Source organism: Haemorhous mexicanus, chromosome 7 (genome assembly GCF_027477595.1).
Source record: "Haemorhous mexicanus isolate bHaeMex1 chromosome 7, bHaeMex1.pri, whole genome shotgun sequence".
In the NCBI taxonomy this organism is placed as follows: Eukaryota; Metazoa; Chordata; class Aves; order Passeriformes; family Fringillidae; genus Haemorhous; species Haemorhous mexicanus.
In genome coordinates, this window is record NC_082347.1 from 40,694,889 (window position 1) to 40,711,796 (window position 16,908).

The window sequence follows — 16,908 nt, forward strand, 5'->3', positions numbered from 1 at the left end:
TTCTTATCAATGGAGAAACCCCAGCTGAAGAAAACCACACTGGCTGTTTGTGATCATTGTTTAAATTATTTTAGTTCCTTGAAGGAATGGTTAGAATTTTTAATGATTTTCCTTATGGTAAAATATTTGTTTTCTATATAGGTTTAAAGTTTTAATTGCCATCTGGGTGTTAACTGGAGTTCTCTCTTTGCTTTAAAAGACTAATTTAACCAGAAATTGGGAACTGGGTAAAAAAAATTATGCAAAAATAAGTTTGATGATAGAGCAACAAGTTCCAAAATCAATAGTATTGAGGGAAGGAAGATTAGATGGGATAGTGGGAAGGAATTTTTGGCTGTGAGGGTGGGCAGGCCCTGGCACAGGTGCCCAGAGCAGCTGGGGCTGCCCCTGGATCCCTGGCAGTGCCCAAGGCCAGGCTGGGACAGTGGGAGGTGTCCCTGCCATGGCACTGGATGGGATTTGAAGCCCCTTCCAACCCAACCCATCCTGGGGTGCTGTGGCTGATATTCCTTCTCAGTTTCTATAGGCAGGACAGTGCAGTGCCTGCAGGCTCCCTGTGAGTGGGGCAGGGGGTTTTTAGCCCACCCAGGCCCTGCAGAGCCCTGGCATGCAGGATGTGCTGGCCCTGGTGCTCACCCCTGTGCTCTCTGCAGAAGCTGACCAACGTGCGCATCATGAAGGAGAACATGAGGACTGGCAACCTCCCAGCCAACATGAAGAAAGCCAGAGTCATCCAGATCATCCCCTGTAAGAGCCCAGCTCCTCCTCTCCAGGGAAGGCCAGGAATCCCTGGCTGGGAGCACACACTCTGCAGGCAGAGCACAGCTCCCCTTATACACTGTCACTGTAAAAAATTCAGTGATTTGGTTTTTACTGACTCACCCTAAAATCTGTTACAGCCAGGGATTTTGAATTAAGTATCTCAGCAGTTTCACCTGCTAAACCACCCCTTACCCCTTTTCTGTGTGATGCCATGCACGGTCTGGGCAGCACTGGAATGTTTGCACCTGAAAATGAACATTCCACAGGAAAGATTGGGTGGGGTTTGTTCTTCCGTGGGCAGTTGGCAAAAGTAAGACTGGACTCAAAATTAAGACCAGACTTTTTTTACTTCACTCAAAACTGAGCCCAGGTTTTTTTTTTTTCCCCCAGATGATTTTAACAGGGTGATTCTGTCCATGAAAAGAGGGCAGGAGTACACAGACTACATCAATGCTTCCTTCATAGATGTAAGTATACAACATTTTCATGCCTTTCCTCTTCAAATCAGAGATCTTGCTGCTGCTGAGAGGTCTTTTTAAAGAGGCACAATCAGCTTGGATTGCAAAGAACATGAGCTTTGTTTGTGGGAGTTTCCAAATGCATTTCTTATCTGGTGTTTTTAATTTCAGTTTAAATGGTTGTGCAATTTAAACCTTGTTGTTAGATTTGTAAACCAAACCTTTTACTCAGTTCTGACCAAACAAATCAGCTGCACAATTACAGCCAGTGATTCCACTATCTGGGTCAGGTTAACAGGTGTAAATATTTGCTTTTCTGAGAAACAGAGAAGTCAGTGTTGGGCACAGGGAAAGCTGTGACAGTGTTTGGCAGCCAGGCTTTACTTGGGCAGAGCTGGATGAATTCCAGGCTTTCTTCCCAGCTTCCTGGTGGAAGCTGAGCACGGGATTGTGCCTTGTTTTTGCTGAAATGTGAGAATTAATCATGTCCTTAAGCAGTGAAACCACGTTAGTGACTGAGGGTTGTGGATTCCACACAGATCACACCTGCATGGGAATAAGGAGAGGCTGGATGTGGCCTCAGAGCCTTGGGGTTGGGTCACAGGTTGGACTGGATGGTCTCTGAGGTCTTTTCCAGCCTCATTGATTCTGTGAAATAAAGCTGGACCTCAAAACTTGAGGCAGAAATTCATTCTAGAGGAAAGCTGAGAGCTGCTGTTGTGATGATCTTGTGAAATGTGCTCCTGCAGCATCTCATCCCCTCAGCCATGACTGGAGAAATTCACCTGAGCATCCTGAATGTGGGGGAGATTTTAGAACCTTGGAAAAGCTCTCTCAGCCCATCGAGTCCAGCCATCCCCCAGCACTGCCCCATGTCCCCAGGTGCCACCTCCACATGGCTTTAAATCCCTCCAGAATGGAGACTCACTGACACTTTTGGAGGGGAAATTCCCCCAGTACCCAGCTCCACCTTCCCTGGTGCAGCCTGGGGCCGTTCCCTGGGGGAGAAGCTCCAGGTTAAGCCGTGGTGTCCCCGTGACCCCTGTCCCCTGGGTGACCCCCTCTCTTCCCACAGGGCTATCGGCAGAAGGATTATTTCATTGCCACCCAGGGCCCCCTCCCTCACACGGTGGAGGATTTCTGGAGGATGGTGTGGGAGTGGAAGTGCCACACCATCGTGATGCTCACCGAGGTCCAGGAGAGGGAGCAGGTACGTGGGAGATGGGTTTGGAGAGAGCTCTCACAGCCTGGCAGAAGGCTCACACAGGGGGCAGACCTTGAGGTGAGAAATGCTGACTTAGAAACGCCATGGAACAGGACAGGCATTGCTGAGAGAGAAATGGAAATAGAAACAAGTTTCAAAAGATGGCCTTGCCAATAAGACTGGATACTTTGGAGAAATAAAACCATGAAAGGTGCATTGTAGTGGGAGCCACTGTTGTAGTTGAGATGGAGACAATACAAAGCAACACACTCCATTTACAGAAGGCTTCAAACTAGTTTTATTATAGCATTTTTATTCTAGCAAACTGTTTTTATTCTAGCATGCTTTTTATACATTCTTACAAAACTCCTCAGTTTACACTTTACTCATTGGTCAGGAAAGACAAACAAAATCCTCATTGGAACAGAGTTGTAGGTTTCTCTTATTTATCCTTCTTCCTTTTCTTGGTTTCTATGTCAACACCCTTGGTAGGAAATTCTTTCAGGGGTGAACATGGATCAGACTTCTCCTGAAGTCACAGAAGTCACTGTAAAACCTCTTCCACAAGAGGGGTAATTTTAAATTGGCTTTAAGACATTTCCAGCATGGTAGGGCCAAAGGTGATAGGGCAAGAAACCCTTATAATGCATTGTAATTAGGAAATAGCTTCTGATTGTGGTGGTGTGAATTACAACATCTGTATTACCTCACCCTTCACACAAGACTGAAAATGGAATCAAAGTTTTTAAAAGGCCTCCCAGTTGCCCCCTGTCTGGGTCAGAAAAGGGCCTGGTCTGACACGTGCCCACCCTGCAGCCCCACACTTCCCCTTCCCACCTGCAAACCACCAGCAGCAATACTGGAGAAACTATTTTTTTTTTTTTTTTTGCCTAAAAATTCCAGCAATCTCAATTTTTCTTGGTTTTTCCTAAAAGGAGCACTTGCTTCACTCTTTGGTGTGAGGCAGTGTTGCTGCTTTTTCTTGGAATTGTCAGGAAACACAAAAAACCTGCAGAATATTGTGATTTTTAAAAGCTTCCAGTTTGTATCAAGGGATGCCTGATACGAGACAGAGTTTTGGGATTTGGGAATAAACATTTGTGTGAACTTTTATCCCATTTGTCCCAGTAAAAGCTCCTGTTGCTCATTCTGAGCCTGCCCTAATTTGATTAAAATTTGAGAATTAATTGATTATTCGATTTAAATATGAGAATTGATGTCATTAATTAATTAAAGAGTCCTGTGCTGCAACTTGAAAATTCTGGGTTCAACAAGGGTGTTGTGAAAAGCTTTTTCTTGGTGGTTTTGGGAGTTTTTTAACAACATTACCTTGCTTTCAGGAACTCCATTTATTATTCTACTCTGTTTTAAAGCAATATTTGCTATTGGGGCCTCCTGAGCCTTTTTCATCATCATGATTTCCATTCAAGAAAAATTTCATCACTGTATTCTTAGTGTTTGAACACCCTTATTATGCTGGATGACGCTTCTTATGCCAGAGATTCATGCCAATGTAGATAACTGGGGAAAATAAATCCAGGAATATTTGCAATTCTCTGGATTCTGCAGGAAAAATGCTGCCAGTACTGGCCATCAGAGGGCTCTGTGACTCACGGAGAGATCACGGTGGAAATCAAGAGTGACAGCCTGATGGATGCCATCAGCGTGAGGGATTTCCTGGTCACCTATAATCCGGTAAATCTTTACTAATCCAGCTTTTTTGGGGTTTTTTTTCCCCATCAGAAGGTGTTTACAAATCTGGTTATGTATCTTAAATTCTGGGATTTCTGTCTAAACTTAAATGTGGTTAATCAAAAGCTGGCATTAAGAGGAAGCTTGTATGAAATAATTTTGCTGAAAGTCCCTGAAAATTCTGATCAGTTGAAACAGGTGGTCGCAAAATAGGGGTGGGTTTGGGGGTTTTTTAAACTGTTTTGTTGTTGCTGTTATTTCTAGATTTTTCTGCCATCTCCCACATAGATATCAAAGAAAATTTGATTCAAGATTTTTCACAAAATTTGGGTTTGGGTTGGAAGGGGCCTTAAAACTCATCTCACTCCACCCCTGCCGTGGGCAGGGACACCTCCCGCTGTCCCAGGTTTTTCCAAGCCCTGTCCAACCTGGCCTCGGGCACTTCCAGTGAATCCTAAGTCCTTCCCAGAGGAAACAGCTGTGCAAAGCAAAGGAAAATTGTAGGGGGAAATTATCAGTGGGTGGGGAATTCAGAAACAGAGCTGCCAGGATAGAATCACGGAATGTCACTGGGAATAAAATCACCAAGGTCCTTTATATGGTGAGGACCAGGCTGCAAATTCTGCAGTGCAGAATTGCTGCTGCAGACGTTCCAGGCAGGAATTGTGTTTGCACCTGGGAGTGACGAGTGGCTGAAGGGTGTTTTCCTGCTGGCAGAGCAACCAGGAGAAGCAGAGCAGGCTGGTCAGGCAGTTCCACTTCCACGGGTGGCCGGAGATCGGGATTCCTGCCGAAGGGAAGGGCATGATCGACCTCATTGCAGCTGTGCAGAAGCAGCAGCAGCAGACAGGGAACCACCCCATCACTGTGCACTGCAGGTGAGCCCCCTCTGCACCTCAACCTGGCTGCTCTGTGCCCCTGGCGTTCCTCTTTTCTGGGGATTTTTGAAGTTTTGAATGAGTTAAGAGACAGAAACTCTGAATTGTTTTAGATGATGCCATTTATTTTTTATTTTCTACATAGACAGGGTGAGCTCGGCTCACATCTTCACTGCATGGCTCAGAAGGTCACAAGACCCTCAGTTACAAGACCTTTTAAGGATTTATTGACCAATAAAACACTGCCAACAAGGATATTTATGTTTTTGACCCAGTCCTTAAATATTTCATCTTAAGGACCCGTGCTACAGTGTGAGCTTTCTTAGCCAGTCCTGCCATGGCACACAAACCCACAGTGCTGCATTCTGAACTCCTGGTTCACCTCTGGAACTACTTTTATTTTTTTCTATATCTTAAACTCTAAAACTCTAAACTTTCTTTTACTTGGTTTAACACGTCTCTGCTTTAAATTATAAATCCACATTCTCACTTCCAGCACCTGAGTTTGGAAGCCTTTTCCAAGGTCTCATATCCTGTGTTTAATCTTAAGCTTTGGCTCAGAGGCCCAAAGTTCTGAGAGTTCCCTGCATTTCAGATTCCAATGCTCTTTTCCCATTTTTACCCCATTCATGCCAAAAAATTGTGTTTTCATTGCAGTGCTGGAGCAGGGAGAACAGGAACCTTCATAGCCCTGAGCAACATCCTGGAGCGGGTCAAGGCTGAGGGGCTCCTGGACGTGTTCCAGGCTGTGAAGAGCTTGAGGCTGCAGAGGCCACACATGGTGCAAACACTGGTATGGCATTTAGCAGGCCTTTGGAAGGGAGTTCTGCCTGTCAATATCCTTGGGAAAGGAGAATAAAAGGGGTTTTTGCAGGCTGGCATAAATGATGCGTGGTGGATGTGTGTGTACAAGGCATGATCAGGGTTTTACAGGGGTTTTAGAGCATGTCTAAAGTACAGTTTGGTTAAATATTCTTTGACTTTTAGGAACTTGAGGCAGTGAAACTAAATATTTTGAGTGTTGCAGGTGATAGAATGTATTAAGTAAATGGCTTTCAAGCTGTTTATCAGTTGTTCTTTCTTACCTTAAAATGTCTTGGCTCATATTGGAATCATGGAATGGTTTGGGTTGGAAGGGACCTTAAAGCTCATCCCATTCCCACCCCTGCCATGAGCAGGGACAACTTCCACTATCCCAGGGTGCTCCAAGCCCCATCCAGCCTGGCCTTGGACACTCCCAGGGATGAGGAAATCCTTGGAAATGTCTCTGACTTGTTTAAAATCTTTAAAGTTTTCCTTCAAGTCATCTACAGCTACTATTTGAAGCTTAGTCCAGATGCTTTTCCCTATTGAGTAACCATAAAAATGTTTCTTGAGACTTTTCTGAACTTGAAAATACATAGAAATATTGATATTTTTGATTTCTATAGCAGCTTCCATTCAGCAATCTGAAACCTCTTCAGAAACAATTACCTCAAACCCTTTTTCCAGGAGGATGTTCTCTCCATCCCACAGATAGGAAGAAAGGGGATGAAGAAATGGAATTGGTTATCCATGGTCAGGCTGAGACAGGGATGGGATATTGGGAAGGAATTCCTGCCTGGGAGGGTGGGGAGGGGCTGGGATGGAATTCCCAGAGCAGCTGTGGAGTTTCCTCCCACAGCTGCTGAAGGAAAGTGATGCTTTATCAATAACCTAAATTTGGGGGTTCCCACATCCCCCACTGGTTCTGTTGGGCAGGTATCCAGAATGAGAAGAACTCAGTGAAATTAATTCTCAGGCTCCAGAATGAGCATGATTGTCATGTTTTATATTATTTGCTAAAGAAATCCTTCCCTGGGAGGGTGCTGGGCTGGCACAGGGTGCCCAGAGCAGCTGGGGCTGCCCCTGGATCCCTGGCAGTGCCCAAGGCCAGGCTGGACACTGGGGCTGGGAGCACCTGGGACAGGGAAGGTGTCCCTGCCATGGCAGGGGTGGCACTGGGTGGGATTTGAGGTCCTTTCCAACCCAAACCATGCTGGGATTTTCTGATTCCCTGATTATCCCTGGGCAGTGCTCAGGAGTTTCTGCTGTGAGCAGCTGGGTTTAAATCAAAAGCCAGGCCTAAGAACTGACTCAGTTTAAGAAGCATCTCTGAAAAAGCTCAAGAAATCATTTGAACCAGAGCCAGGATCAGCCTCTGTCTGAGCAAAGAAAGAGGAATCATTGGTTTTATTTAAAATAATAACCAGAAATCAGAACAGACCAGTCCCCAGCTACTGGTCCCAGTTAGGATATATTGAATTTCCCACTGGGATTTGCAGAATTCGGGTTTTTTAGTGTATCCAAAAGCACATTTTGATCTCTTTTCCTTGTTTTCCAGGAACAGTATGAATTCTGCTACAGAGTGGTACAAGATTTCATCGACATCTTTTCAGATTATGCTAATTTCAAATGAGAATTCTGCCTTATTTTTTAATTTGTCTGTATAAATAGTTGTATATTATGTTAATTTATTCTTTGTCACTTGGATTGTTGACTGAACTGTAAATACAACGTTGTGCTGGCTCTAAAAGTTGCATTTGCTGTATAAAGTTGTTTCTTAAATATCTTCTAAAGTAAAGTATAATGTTCCTATACTGTATAGCACTGTAAGATGGGATAGAAATCTTTATTCTAAATAACAAAAAATTAATTCTTGGGTTTTTTTTTCCTTTGAATTTTGCCACTCATAAATATTTATCAACAATGTTATCTCCCAATTCTTGAATTTTTTGACAGGTGATTTACAGTTCATCCTAAAACAGGGAATTTGGGTGCACATGTTTAAACACATTTTGTTCACCAGGTAAATATGTTCACCATGAAAACAGATATTTATTTTTTCCAGGCTGTTTTAAAGAGCCTCCAGGTTTTGTTGGATTTTGAGTCTGTCTACAGGAAAAAAATCAGTAGAAATACAGATTTGAATTTTTGAATTAACAGAATTTTCAAAGCCCTGTTTATTTGGTTTTTGCCCAAATAATGTTTAAATCAACTTAGAAAGGCAATAATGGGATTTTTAGAGTATTTTGCATATTTGAAAAGTATATTTTGCAGCACCTGAACTTGTCTACTTGAAGGGAAAGGCCAGAAATTAAGTTAAAAGCATCTCTTCTTTATAAACCTGCGTAATTTCCCACTTCTTTAAAATAAGAGATGAACTCTTATTCCTTGATTTGACTCAGCAGGATAATTAAGAGGTAAAAATTGGAAAAAAACCATTTTATGAACAGTTCAATGCCAGGAATATTGAGTATTGTAGCAAAAGTTCCTCCAGGTTCTTTCCCTTCCAGAAATGTTATCAGAAAAGGACTTTCCTTAAGGGGTTTAGGGTTGTGTACAGAGATATATTTTTATTGAAAGTACTACTGAGAAGAGAATTGGTGACAGAAACTACAAAAGTTTTTATTATAGCCCTGACCAGAGGCTGGAAAATCCCCAAACTCACAGGGCACCCGAATGTTGAATAATTACCACATTTATCTCTCCCACTCTTCCAAAAGCATTTCTGACTTACTGAGCACAAAGGGGTGAATCTGGAATTAAGTAAATAACAAATATGCAGCAGTTCTGTCTCGTCCAGCAGGGCTTTGGCCATGCAGCATCAAATTTCACACAAGCAGCTGAACCTGAGCTTTTCTTGCTGTTCTTGCACTATTTTATCCCATTCCAGCAGAATCTCCTTGCACCTTGGAGCAATGCAAGGGGATGGGGAGGTGTCCCTTGGTCTCCTTCCATTCCAGCCTGGCTGGGAAAGGTTTGGGATAGGAATTCCTGAGCCCCCACAGTGCCATTGGCTGTTCTTGTCTTCCCAGGGCTGCACTCCTGTATTTATTTGTACAGTAAATGATGCACTTCAGGCACGAGACTGGTTCAAGACTAAACCTTGCTCGTGAGTCTCTGTGAGAGGAAACACTCAAGGCTGGCTACTGAAAGTGGAGCTGAGGCAGGGCGTGTTCCTGACATTCCACCCAAATGGAAAGAGCCAGAATAAACTCAGCCTGGAAATGATACAAGGGGGTTCAGTCTCATTTATAGCACAGCAGGACTCCCAAAGGCTGGAGCAGGATGCAAAGGAATTCCCCTTTTTCTGATCCTGATGTCAGGATCTTTCCGACCATTTAGCCCACATTTGAATAATAATTTGTCGGAATTTGGGGTCCCTGAGGTAAAAAATTGGGGTGAGTTGTCCATGAGGTCAATCTCAGTGCAGGGAGACTCCAGAAGGTTGGAAAATAATGCAAAGGAATTCCCATTTTCTGATCCTGATGTCAGGATCTTTCCAACCATTTAGAGGGCATTTTAATAATAATAATTATAGTAATAATAATAATTTGTCTGTTGGGCAGATTTGTAGGTCCCTTTGGTGAAAACTGGGGTTGTCTCCTGAAGTCAGTCTCAGTGCAGGGAGATCCAAAAGATTGGAAAATGAAGGAATTCCCATGTTATGATCCTGCTGTCAGGATCTTTCTGACCCTTTAGCCAGCATTTGAACAATAACCATTTGTGTGTTGGGCAGATTTTGGGGCCCCTGAGGTAAAACCTGGGCTTGAGTTGGCCACGAGGTCGATCTCAGTGCAGCAGTGATGGGGTGTGAGGGTGTGGGGGTCCCACAGCCCCCAGGAGCTGCAGCACACCTCCCACAGGATTCCCAAAGGCCTCCTTCCAACCAGGAGCAGGATGGAGTTCAGCTGGAACACCAAATCCTCGGTGGGTACTCAGATTTTAGCTGATAACCAGATTGAGATATGGAGGAGGAAAGAGAAGAGCCTAGAGCAGAATTCAGGGCTCCCAGCTGAAGCTCCATGAAGGTTTTTGTGGAATTTGAAGAGCTGCCTTGGCAGTCACCGTGTGTGCTGGCTGGCTGGGGCTCGGGGGAGGGTCTGGGTGGATTGGAATTTTCCTTTGACTCTCCGTCCGTCGCGTGGAATTCCTTCAAAAGGCCAAATAGTTGGATTGGAAGTGTCCTTCTGATCTGTCTGTGTTTTGGTCACTGTGTGACTTGGACTGTTCATGTGTTCAGAAGGTCCCAGCTCAGCTCAGCTGGGAAGCGTTCGCTTCCCGACGCTCTCATCCCACCATCCATGGATGCCGTGGATCCCCAGAGCAATCCCTTAAAAGTGCTTGGCTGACTTGGGCCTTAATGAAGAATGCATACTGTAATTAGCAGTGTTTTTTAGGCTATTTTTATGTATTTTTTTAACTTTTCAAATGAGCCTGACCACCCCGTGTTCAGTCTTTTGAAATGTTTGCGTTTCCCTTGTCCCATTTTTCATGTAAAGTTACTGGAACTTTTCTGTATAACCAAAATGTATTTAATTTGTCAAATCTTTATAATATATGTATGTATTATACAGTTTCAACTCTTATTATTTTCTTTTCTTACAATTCTAATTTGATCTTGCTGTGTTTTTAATGCCGGTGAATGTGGCTGAATTATTTGTATATGCAAATTGCAAGATCTAATACATTCTGATGCAAGAACAAAAGCTTCCTTTTTATTCTCCACCTGCATTATTTCCTTTAAATCTTTTAATTTCATTCCTGTGTTGTGTGTTCATTTGAATGAAGCATTCTAAAAGAGTTGAAATCCATTATCTAGATAAGTAATTTTTCAGTGCTTATCTGCAGCTGTTTGGGAGTAAAATTTTGATTTATTTTGGGGACTGAACGTTGTGCATATAAAGGGTGTAGAAACTCATGGAAGCAGTTGGAATCCTGGTCTTCCCTAACTGTCTGGATAAGTAAGATCTGATGAAATAAATATAGTAAAATTAAGTAAATATTTATATTAAGTAAAATAATCCTGTGGTAAACTGTGGTGTCATACTAAGATTAGAATAGAATCTAAACTTCCAGCTGTGTCACCAATCATGAATTGAAAGTTCACTTTAATTAACAGCAATTTCTTAATTCATTTTGACAAGTTTTGCATTGGACATCTTGCTAAAATGAACCCCGAAGGCCCCACTGCTGTAACAAGGGGGGGAGGTGTGTGTACAGCAGGAGTAGCTGCTCAGGGGTTCCACGCTAATGTCAAATCAAATAGGATTTCAGGCAGCCTGATCTCTGTGTGACCCTCTTCTGTCTCCCCTGCTCCACATTTGGGAGATGCCTCTTCAGGGGAGGTAATTTTAGGATTTTTTTTTCCACAGTTGTTGGGAAGAACTTTTCTGCATGTCCTTCCTGGGGATTGTTCTCACATTGGCAGGATGGGAGGAAATGGCCTCAAATTGTGCCAGAGGAGGTTTGGAAACTAAAATTTCTTCATGGAAAGGGTTTTAAAGCATTGGGAAAATGCCTGGGGCAGTGGTGGAGCCCCATCCTTGGAATTGTTCAAATCTGTGTGGATGTGGCGTGGAGGACACGGGTTAGTGGTGAACTGGTTGGTGGTTGGATTTGATGATCTTTTCCAAACTTAACAAATCTGATTCTAGTTTGCCATTGCATGTAGGAGCTGTTAATTTTTTTAATTATTCCAGAGGAGCTGATAAAATATTTTGTGTGATTGGGTGATGTACTTTTATGCAGCTTGTGTGACCACTGGGAGGTAACTGTGTGTGAGGACAGGCAGGTGCCTTGGTGTGCTCTCAGAAAACAGAAGAACCTCAAATATTTATCAGTTATTTATTAATTGTTGGTTAATTTAAATAAATAGTGATAATTGTACTAGCTGATCACATAGCAAACATGGATATTTCTGTACTCTGATGGTGATACAGTTGGTTTTCTTCTACTTTTAAACATTACAAAAAAGATACATAAAGACCTTCTGGTTCCTAATCTGGTTCTGTTTTTAGAAACTCAACTTTTAGGGAAAAAATGCAATTTAATTGTAAACTATCCATGAAATATATTTAGTTTAATGGGATATTTAAACAGTGTAAACTAAGGCAGATCACAGAGGTGTTTGCTGTGCACGAATGTCAAGCTCTGTTTTGCCTGATGCAGAAATTGTTGAATTGAGAATTTTCCGGGCCACTGAACTTCCCGGGGAGTGTTCTTCATCTGAGGAATTAAAGGATTAGGATGTAATTTAGATCTTCTGGTGAGAGCTTCCTTCTAATGACTTTTATCCATTTGCTGTGCTGCTTTGCACAGAGGAGGGGAATTACTCAGTCATTAATCGAGTTGACACCTTGCCAGGGAAGTTCTTTGTGCAAAGAATCCTTTTCACCTGTTTCCATTCACGAGAAACAGCTCCAGCATTTTCCTGAATTTTCCTGAACTCCAACTATCCATAAGCATGGAAGAGAAGATCCAAGCTGGGATTTCTCACCAGCTGGGTGGACAAAAAGCAAGGAAAACTCTCCCAGGTGGGAAGAGCTTGTGGAGGAATTACTGAGTGTGGGATTTTCTAGTTGAGGTTTTTATAGAAATTTATCCTTTCAAAACCTGAAGGGAAACTGTGGAAAAGATGGAGAGGGAATGGTTATGAGAGCATGGAGTGCCAGAGATAGATGGGATTTGGGGAAGGAATTTTTGGCTGTGAGGGTGGGCAGGCCCTGGCACAGGGTGCCTAGAGCAGCTGTGGCTGCCCCTGGATCCCTGGCAGTGCCCAAGGCCAGGCTGGACAGGGCTGGGAGCACCTGGGACAGTGGAAGGTGGAACTGGATGAGCTTTAAGGTCCTTCCAACCCAAACCATTCCATGGTTTTATGATTCATGTGACAGCCTATGGATGGAGCAGAGGCTGTTTCCAGGGAAGCAGCCCATGGAATTGCTCCCCTCCCTTGTTTGTAGGTGTGCACGGAAATTATGGAACTCCAGAATTTTACAGAGGTTGAGTTAATTTCATGGAAATTATGGAACTCCAGAATTTCATAGAGGTTGAGTTAATTTCATGGAAATTATGGAACTCCAGAATTTCAGAGGTTGAGTTAATTTCATGGAAATTATGGAACTCCAGAATTTTACAGAGGTTGAGTTAATTTCATGGAAATTATGGAACTCCAGAATTTCAGAGGTTGAGTTAATTTCATGGAAATTATGGAACTCCAGAATTTCATAGAGGTTGAGTTAATTTCATGGAAATTATGGAACTCCAGAATTTCAGAGGTTGAGTTAATTTCATGGAAATTATGGAACTCCAGAATTTTACAGAGGTTGAGTTAATTTCATGGAAATTATGGAACTCCAGAATTTCATAGAGGTTGAGTTAATTTCATGGAAATTATGGAACTCCAGAATTTCATAGAGGTTGAGTTAATTTCATGGAAATTATGGAACTCCAGAATTTCAGAGGTTGAGTTAATTTGCTGAATCCAGTGGAATCTTGCCCCTGTCCCAATAAAATGTACAAATTTCTAACTCAGCTGTGCAGAAGGATTGGCTGGGAGATGCCAAATCCCCCTTATGGGATTTTAACCTTTGGGGTTAAAAGTGATCTGCTGAAGTTGATGGCAATTTCCTGGATGAAGGATTGCACTCCCAGGCTGGGCACAGGGTGGGTTTGTTGGGGCCAGGAGTTGGATCCCATCATCCTCAGAGGTGGGTTTGTCATCTTTTGTGTTCTAGGTCTGTCACACAGACTTGGAACACACAGCAAAGTTTTCATTTGCATTTTAAACCTGACATATTTCGCTGGGACTGCTGGGATCTGAAATGCAGGGAACTCTCAGAACTTTGGGCCTGTAAGCCAAAGCTTGGAATTAAACCCAGGATTTGATCTTGGAAAAGGTTTCCAAACTCAGGTGCTGGAAGTGAGAATGTGGATTTATAGTTTAAAGCAGAGACATGTTAAGCTAAGGAAAGTTTAGAGCTTTAGAGTTTAAGATATAGAAAAAGTAGTTACAAAAGTAAAAAGATTAAAATGCAGAACTATAAGTTTGTGTGTCATAAGAAATTAACTAAAAAAAGTTACACTGTAGTGTGAATCCATAAAATATTTAAAACTTAAGTAAAAACCATAAATATCCTCGTTAACTGTGTTTTATTAGTCAATAACTCTTTAAAAACTCTTATAACTCAGAGTCTAACAACTTTCTAAACCATCCTGTAGCAATAGAAAACAAACTCACCCTTCCTACCTGTATAAAACAAAGGAAAATAAACCACATCATCTAAAAAACTCAAAGGTCCCATCTCCAACTTCCTCAAAACTCCCTCAAAAGCCCCCACAGGGACATTGTGCCTTTTGCTTCCCTGGCTTTGAAGGACAAGTGGAAAGCTCCTTTTCCAGATTAATCTGGATTATTTGAAATACAGATTTGACTTTAAAATATCAGTGTGTCCATCATTTTAAAAAGCTTTTATGCTAGTATTTTTATGTTCTTTCATCATTTAAGGTAAATTAATTATTTCAAAGTATTCCATAAAATTTGGAAACATGCCATTTGTGCCTAAATTTTTGCAGATTCCTCCCACATAAAATCCTTTGTCAAAAACAGGTTCTGTGCATGAATAGCAGCACTCCAAAAATCCTGGGGGCAATAATGTGTCAGTGAAATAAATTATGATTTTAAGAGAGAGATTTGTTGCAAAATTTTAAATTTTCAGGGGTCACCATGAAACTTCTGGCCTTGGCTTTACCCAGTGTGAGTATCCTGAATATTTATTTACTTTATACCTTGTAAAAGCCCTAATTTAGGCAAAGCTTTCACCAGAATTTGTGGGTTTTAGAGTAAAAACCACAGATAGCACAAATCTGTAAATGAGCTTCATTCAGTGCTCCCCAACCTGTTCAACACTGGAATAAATAACTCTGTACGAGGATCCTCACGTGAGAAATTAAAGTGATGATTTTTTAATTCTCTGTCAAGGAGTTTCAAGCACTGACTTTATTTTTCTCCTCATTTTTGACAGTTTTACTTCATGGTGGATTCAGGTGTATTTGTCCAAATTAAATGTTTCCAAATTAACCTACCAGCAAATTTAAACCTTGGAGAAAATGTCTTTGTTTTTTTTCCCCTCCTGTAAATCTGCTTTGGTAAATATTTGTACAGATGCTGCTCTTGGAGACATTGAAAACCTTTGTTATAATTTGTGTTTTCCTCTAAATATTGCACATCACAAAAGCTGTGGCACCACTGTAAATCATGCCAGAAAATACAATTATTGCCACAGTACAGGTGTGTTTATTTATTTGTGCTGTTTGATCACATGTGGGCTGGCAGAGACTGCAATAAATTCAATTTCCAAGAGTTTTTCTGCTAGAAATTGTTTTTAGATACATCATTCAGGACCCCCAGGAAGGATTTTTTTTTTAATACCTGTTAATTAACAATGATACCCAATTAGATACCAAATAGAATCCTGATTTTGGTAGGGTTTACATCTAAATTAAAGATTGTCCAGTAGCACACAGCTACTGTTAATAATAATAATAATAATAATAATAATAATAATAATAATAATAATAATAATAATAATAATAATAATAATATTCTTCTGAGCTAAATTAAAGGCCCACCAAAGCTTACAAAATAGACCTCAGTCATTTATTTGAAAAAAATAACATTTAAAAAGCTGCTTACATCTAACTGTATCACATCTAAAGTCATCACAGCACATAAAATAGTCTTTGAGGCAAGCTAGATAATAAAGTAGGAGCAAAATCAAAAGTTCTGCTTTGTAAAAGATCTGAATCATAGAATTTTATGCCCCAAAGCACAAAGGGCTGGATGACCTTGTCCTGTATCACCTTCCTAAGTATCAGACTTGGAATGAAGGTCACATTTCAGATCTCAATAATGCACTGTTGTTGTTGTTATTAATATAGCTTTTTTCCTTCTGTCTTCAGTCACAGGAAAACACAGTGTTCATGTTAATTCTCACAGATCCTCAAATTCCAGTCTCAGCAATGAATTCCTGTTTGGGAGCAGAGATGAGGATCAACTTTATATCTAAATGAAGGTAACTAATTTGCTGATGAAAATGGACTTAAAATACTAATTTAACTTTTACTGCTGCTCACTTGCTCCCTTTATTCTACTCCCCCTTACCTTTGTGATTAATAGTATTTTTGTGGCTAGTAGTATTTTAATCTGATCAAACACAGATGCTGAAATCACTTTACAAAGCCTAAGTGAAGCTCAATTGATATAAAGTGAATCTGAGTGTGTTTTGTTGATCTGGGGAGGTGCAAATTGGAGACGACTGAGCTCCCTGAAAGTCCCCTCCCTCAGAGAGGGGCTCGATAAGCCTGGACAGGTTCAGGTGCAGGTTCAGGTGCAGGTTCAGATACAAATATAGATAAAGGTACAGGTTCATGTACAGGTTCAGGTACAGACACAGGTATGAGCACAGGCACTGTTGTGGGTACAGATCCAGGTACAGGTGTAGCCAGAAGTTCATGTACAGACTCAGGCACGGGTACAGCACGGGTTCAGGTACAGATTCATGTACAGGTATAGACACAGGTGCAGGTACAAGCACAGGTTCGTGTACTGGTTCAGATTCAGGTACAGGTTCGGGTGTAGTCAGAGGTACAGGTACAGGTAGAAGTTCATGTACAAGCACAGGTTTGGTCACAGGTACAGGCTCAGGAAAATGTTCAGGTTGGGGCACAGGTACAGGTTCAGGAGGGGGCACAGGTACAAGCACAGGTTCGATCACAGATACAGGTACAGATCCAGGCCCAGGTACAAGCATAGGTGCGATCATAGGTAGAGATCCAGGTACAAGCCCAGGTACAAATCCAGGCCCAGGTACAAGCACAGGTTCGGTCACAGGTACAGCTCGAGGGACAGGTAGAAGCACAGGTTCAGGAGGGGGCACAGGTACGGATGCAGGCGCAGGTACAAGCACAGGTTCAGGAGGGGGCACAGGTACGGATGCAGGCACAGGTACAAGCACAGGAGCGGTGCCAGGTCCGTGTCCGGGCCCGTCCCGCCGTGAGGGACCGGCCGGTCCCGCCGTGGTTCCTGGGCAGCGCCTGAGGCGCGAGCGGCTCC

At 42.2% G+C, this 16,908-nt stretch overlaps 1 protein-coding gene across 7 annotated transcripts in view; it reads left to right on the forward strand.

The window, feature by feature from the left end:
* PTPRE (protein tyrosine phosphatase receptor type E) overlaps positions 1-10,504 on the forward strand; it is a 98,162-nt gene extending 87,658 nt beyond the window's left edge. For all 7 annotated transcript variants that reach the window (XM_059852221.1, XM_059852223.1, XM_059852222.1 and 4 more), the window contains 7 exons: positions 654-747; positions 1,153-1,229; positions 2,296-2,430; positions 3,994-4,119; positions 4,834-4,994; positions 5,652-5,787; positions 7,357-10,504. In XM_059852221.1, the coding sequence (XP_059708204.1) occupies positions 654-747; positions 1,153-1,229; positions 2,296-2,430; positions 3,994-4,119; positions 4,834-4,994; positions 5,652-5,787; positions 7,357-7,431 (804 nt within the window). In that variant the 3' untranslated portion in view covers positions 7,432-10,504. The remainder of the gene's footprint in view (positions 1-653; positions 748-1,152; positions 1,230-2,295; positions 2,431-3,993; positions 4,120-4,833; positions 4,995-5,651; positions 5,788-7,356) is intronic.
* The last annotated feature ends 6,404 nt before the right edge of the window (positions 10,505-16,908 follow it).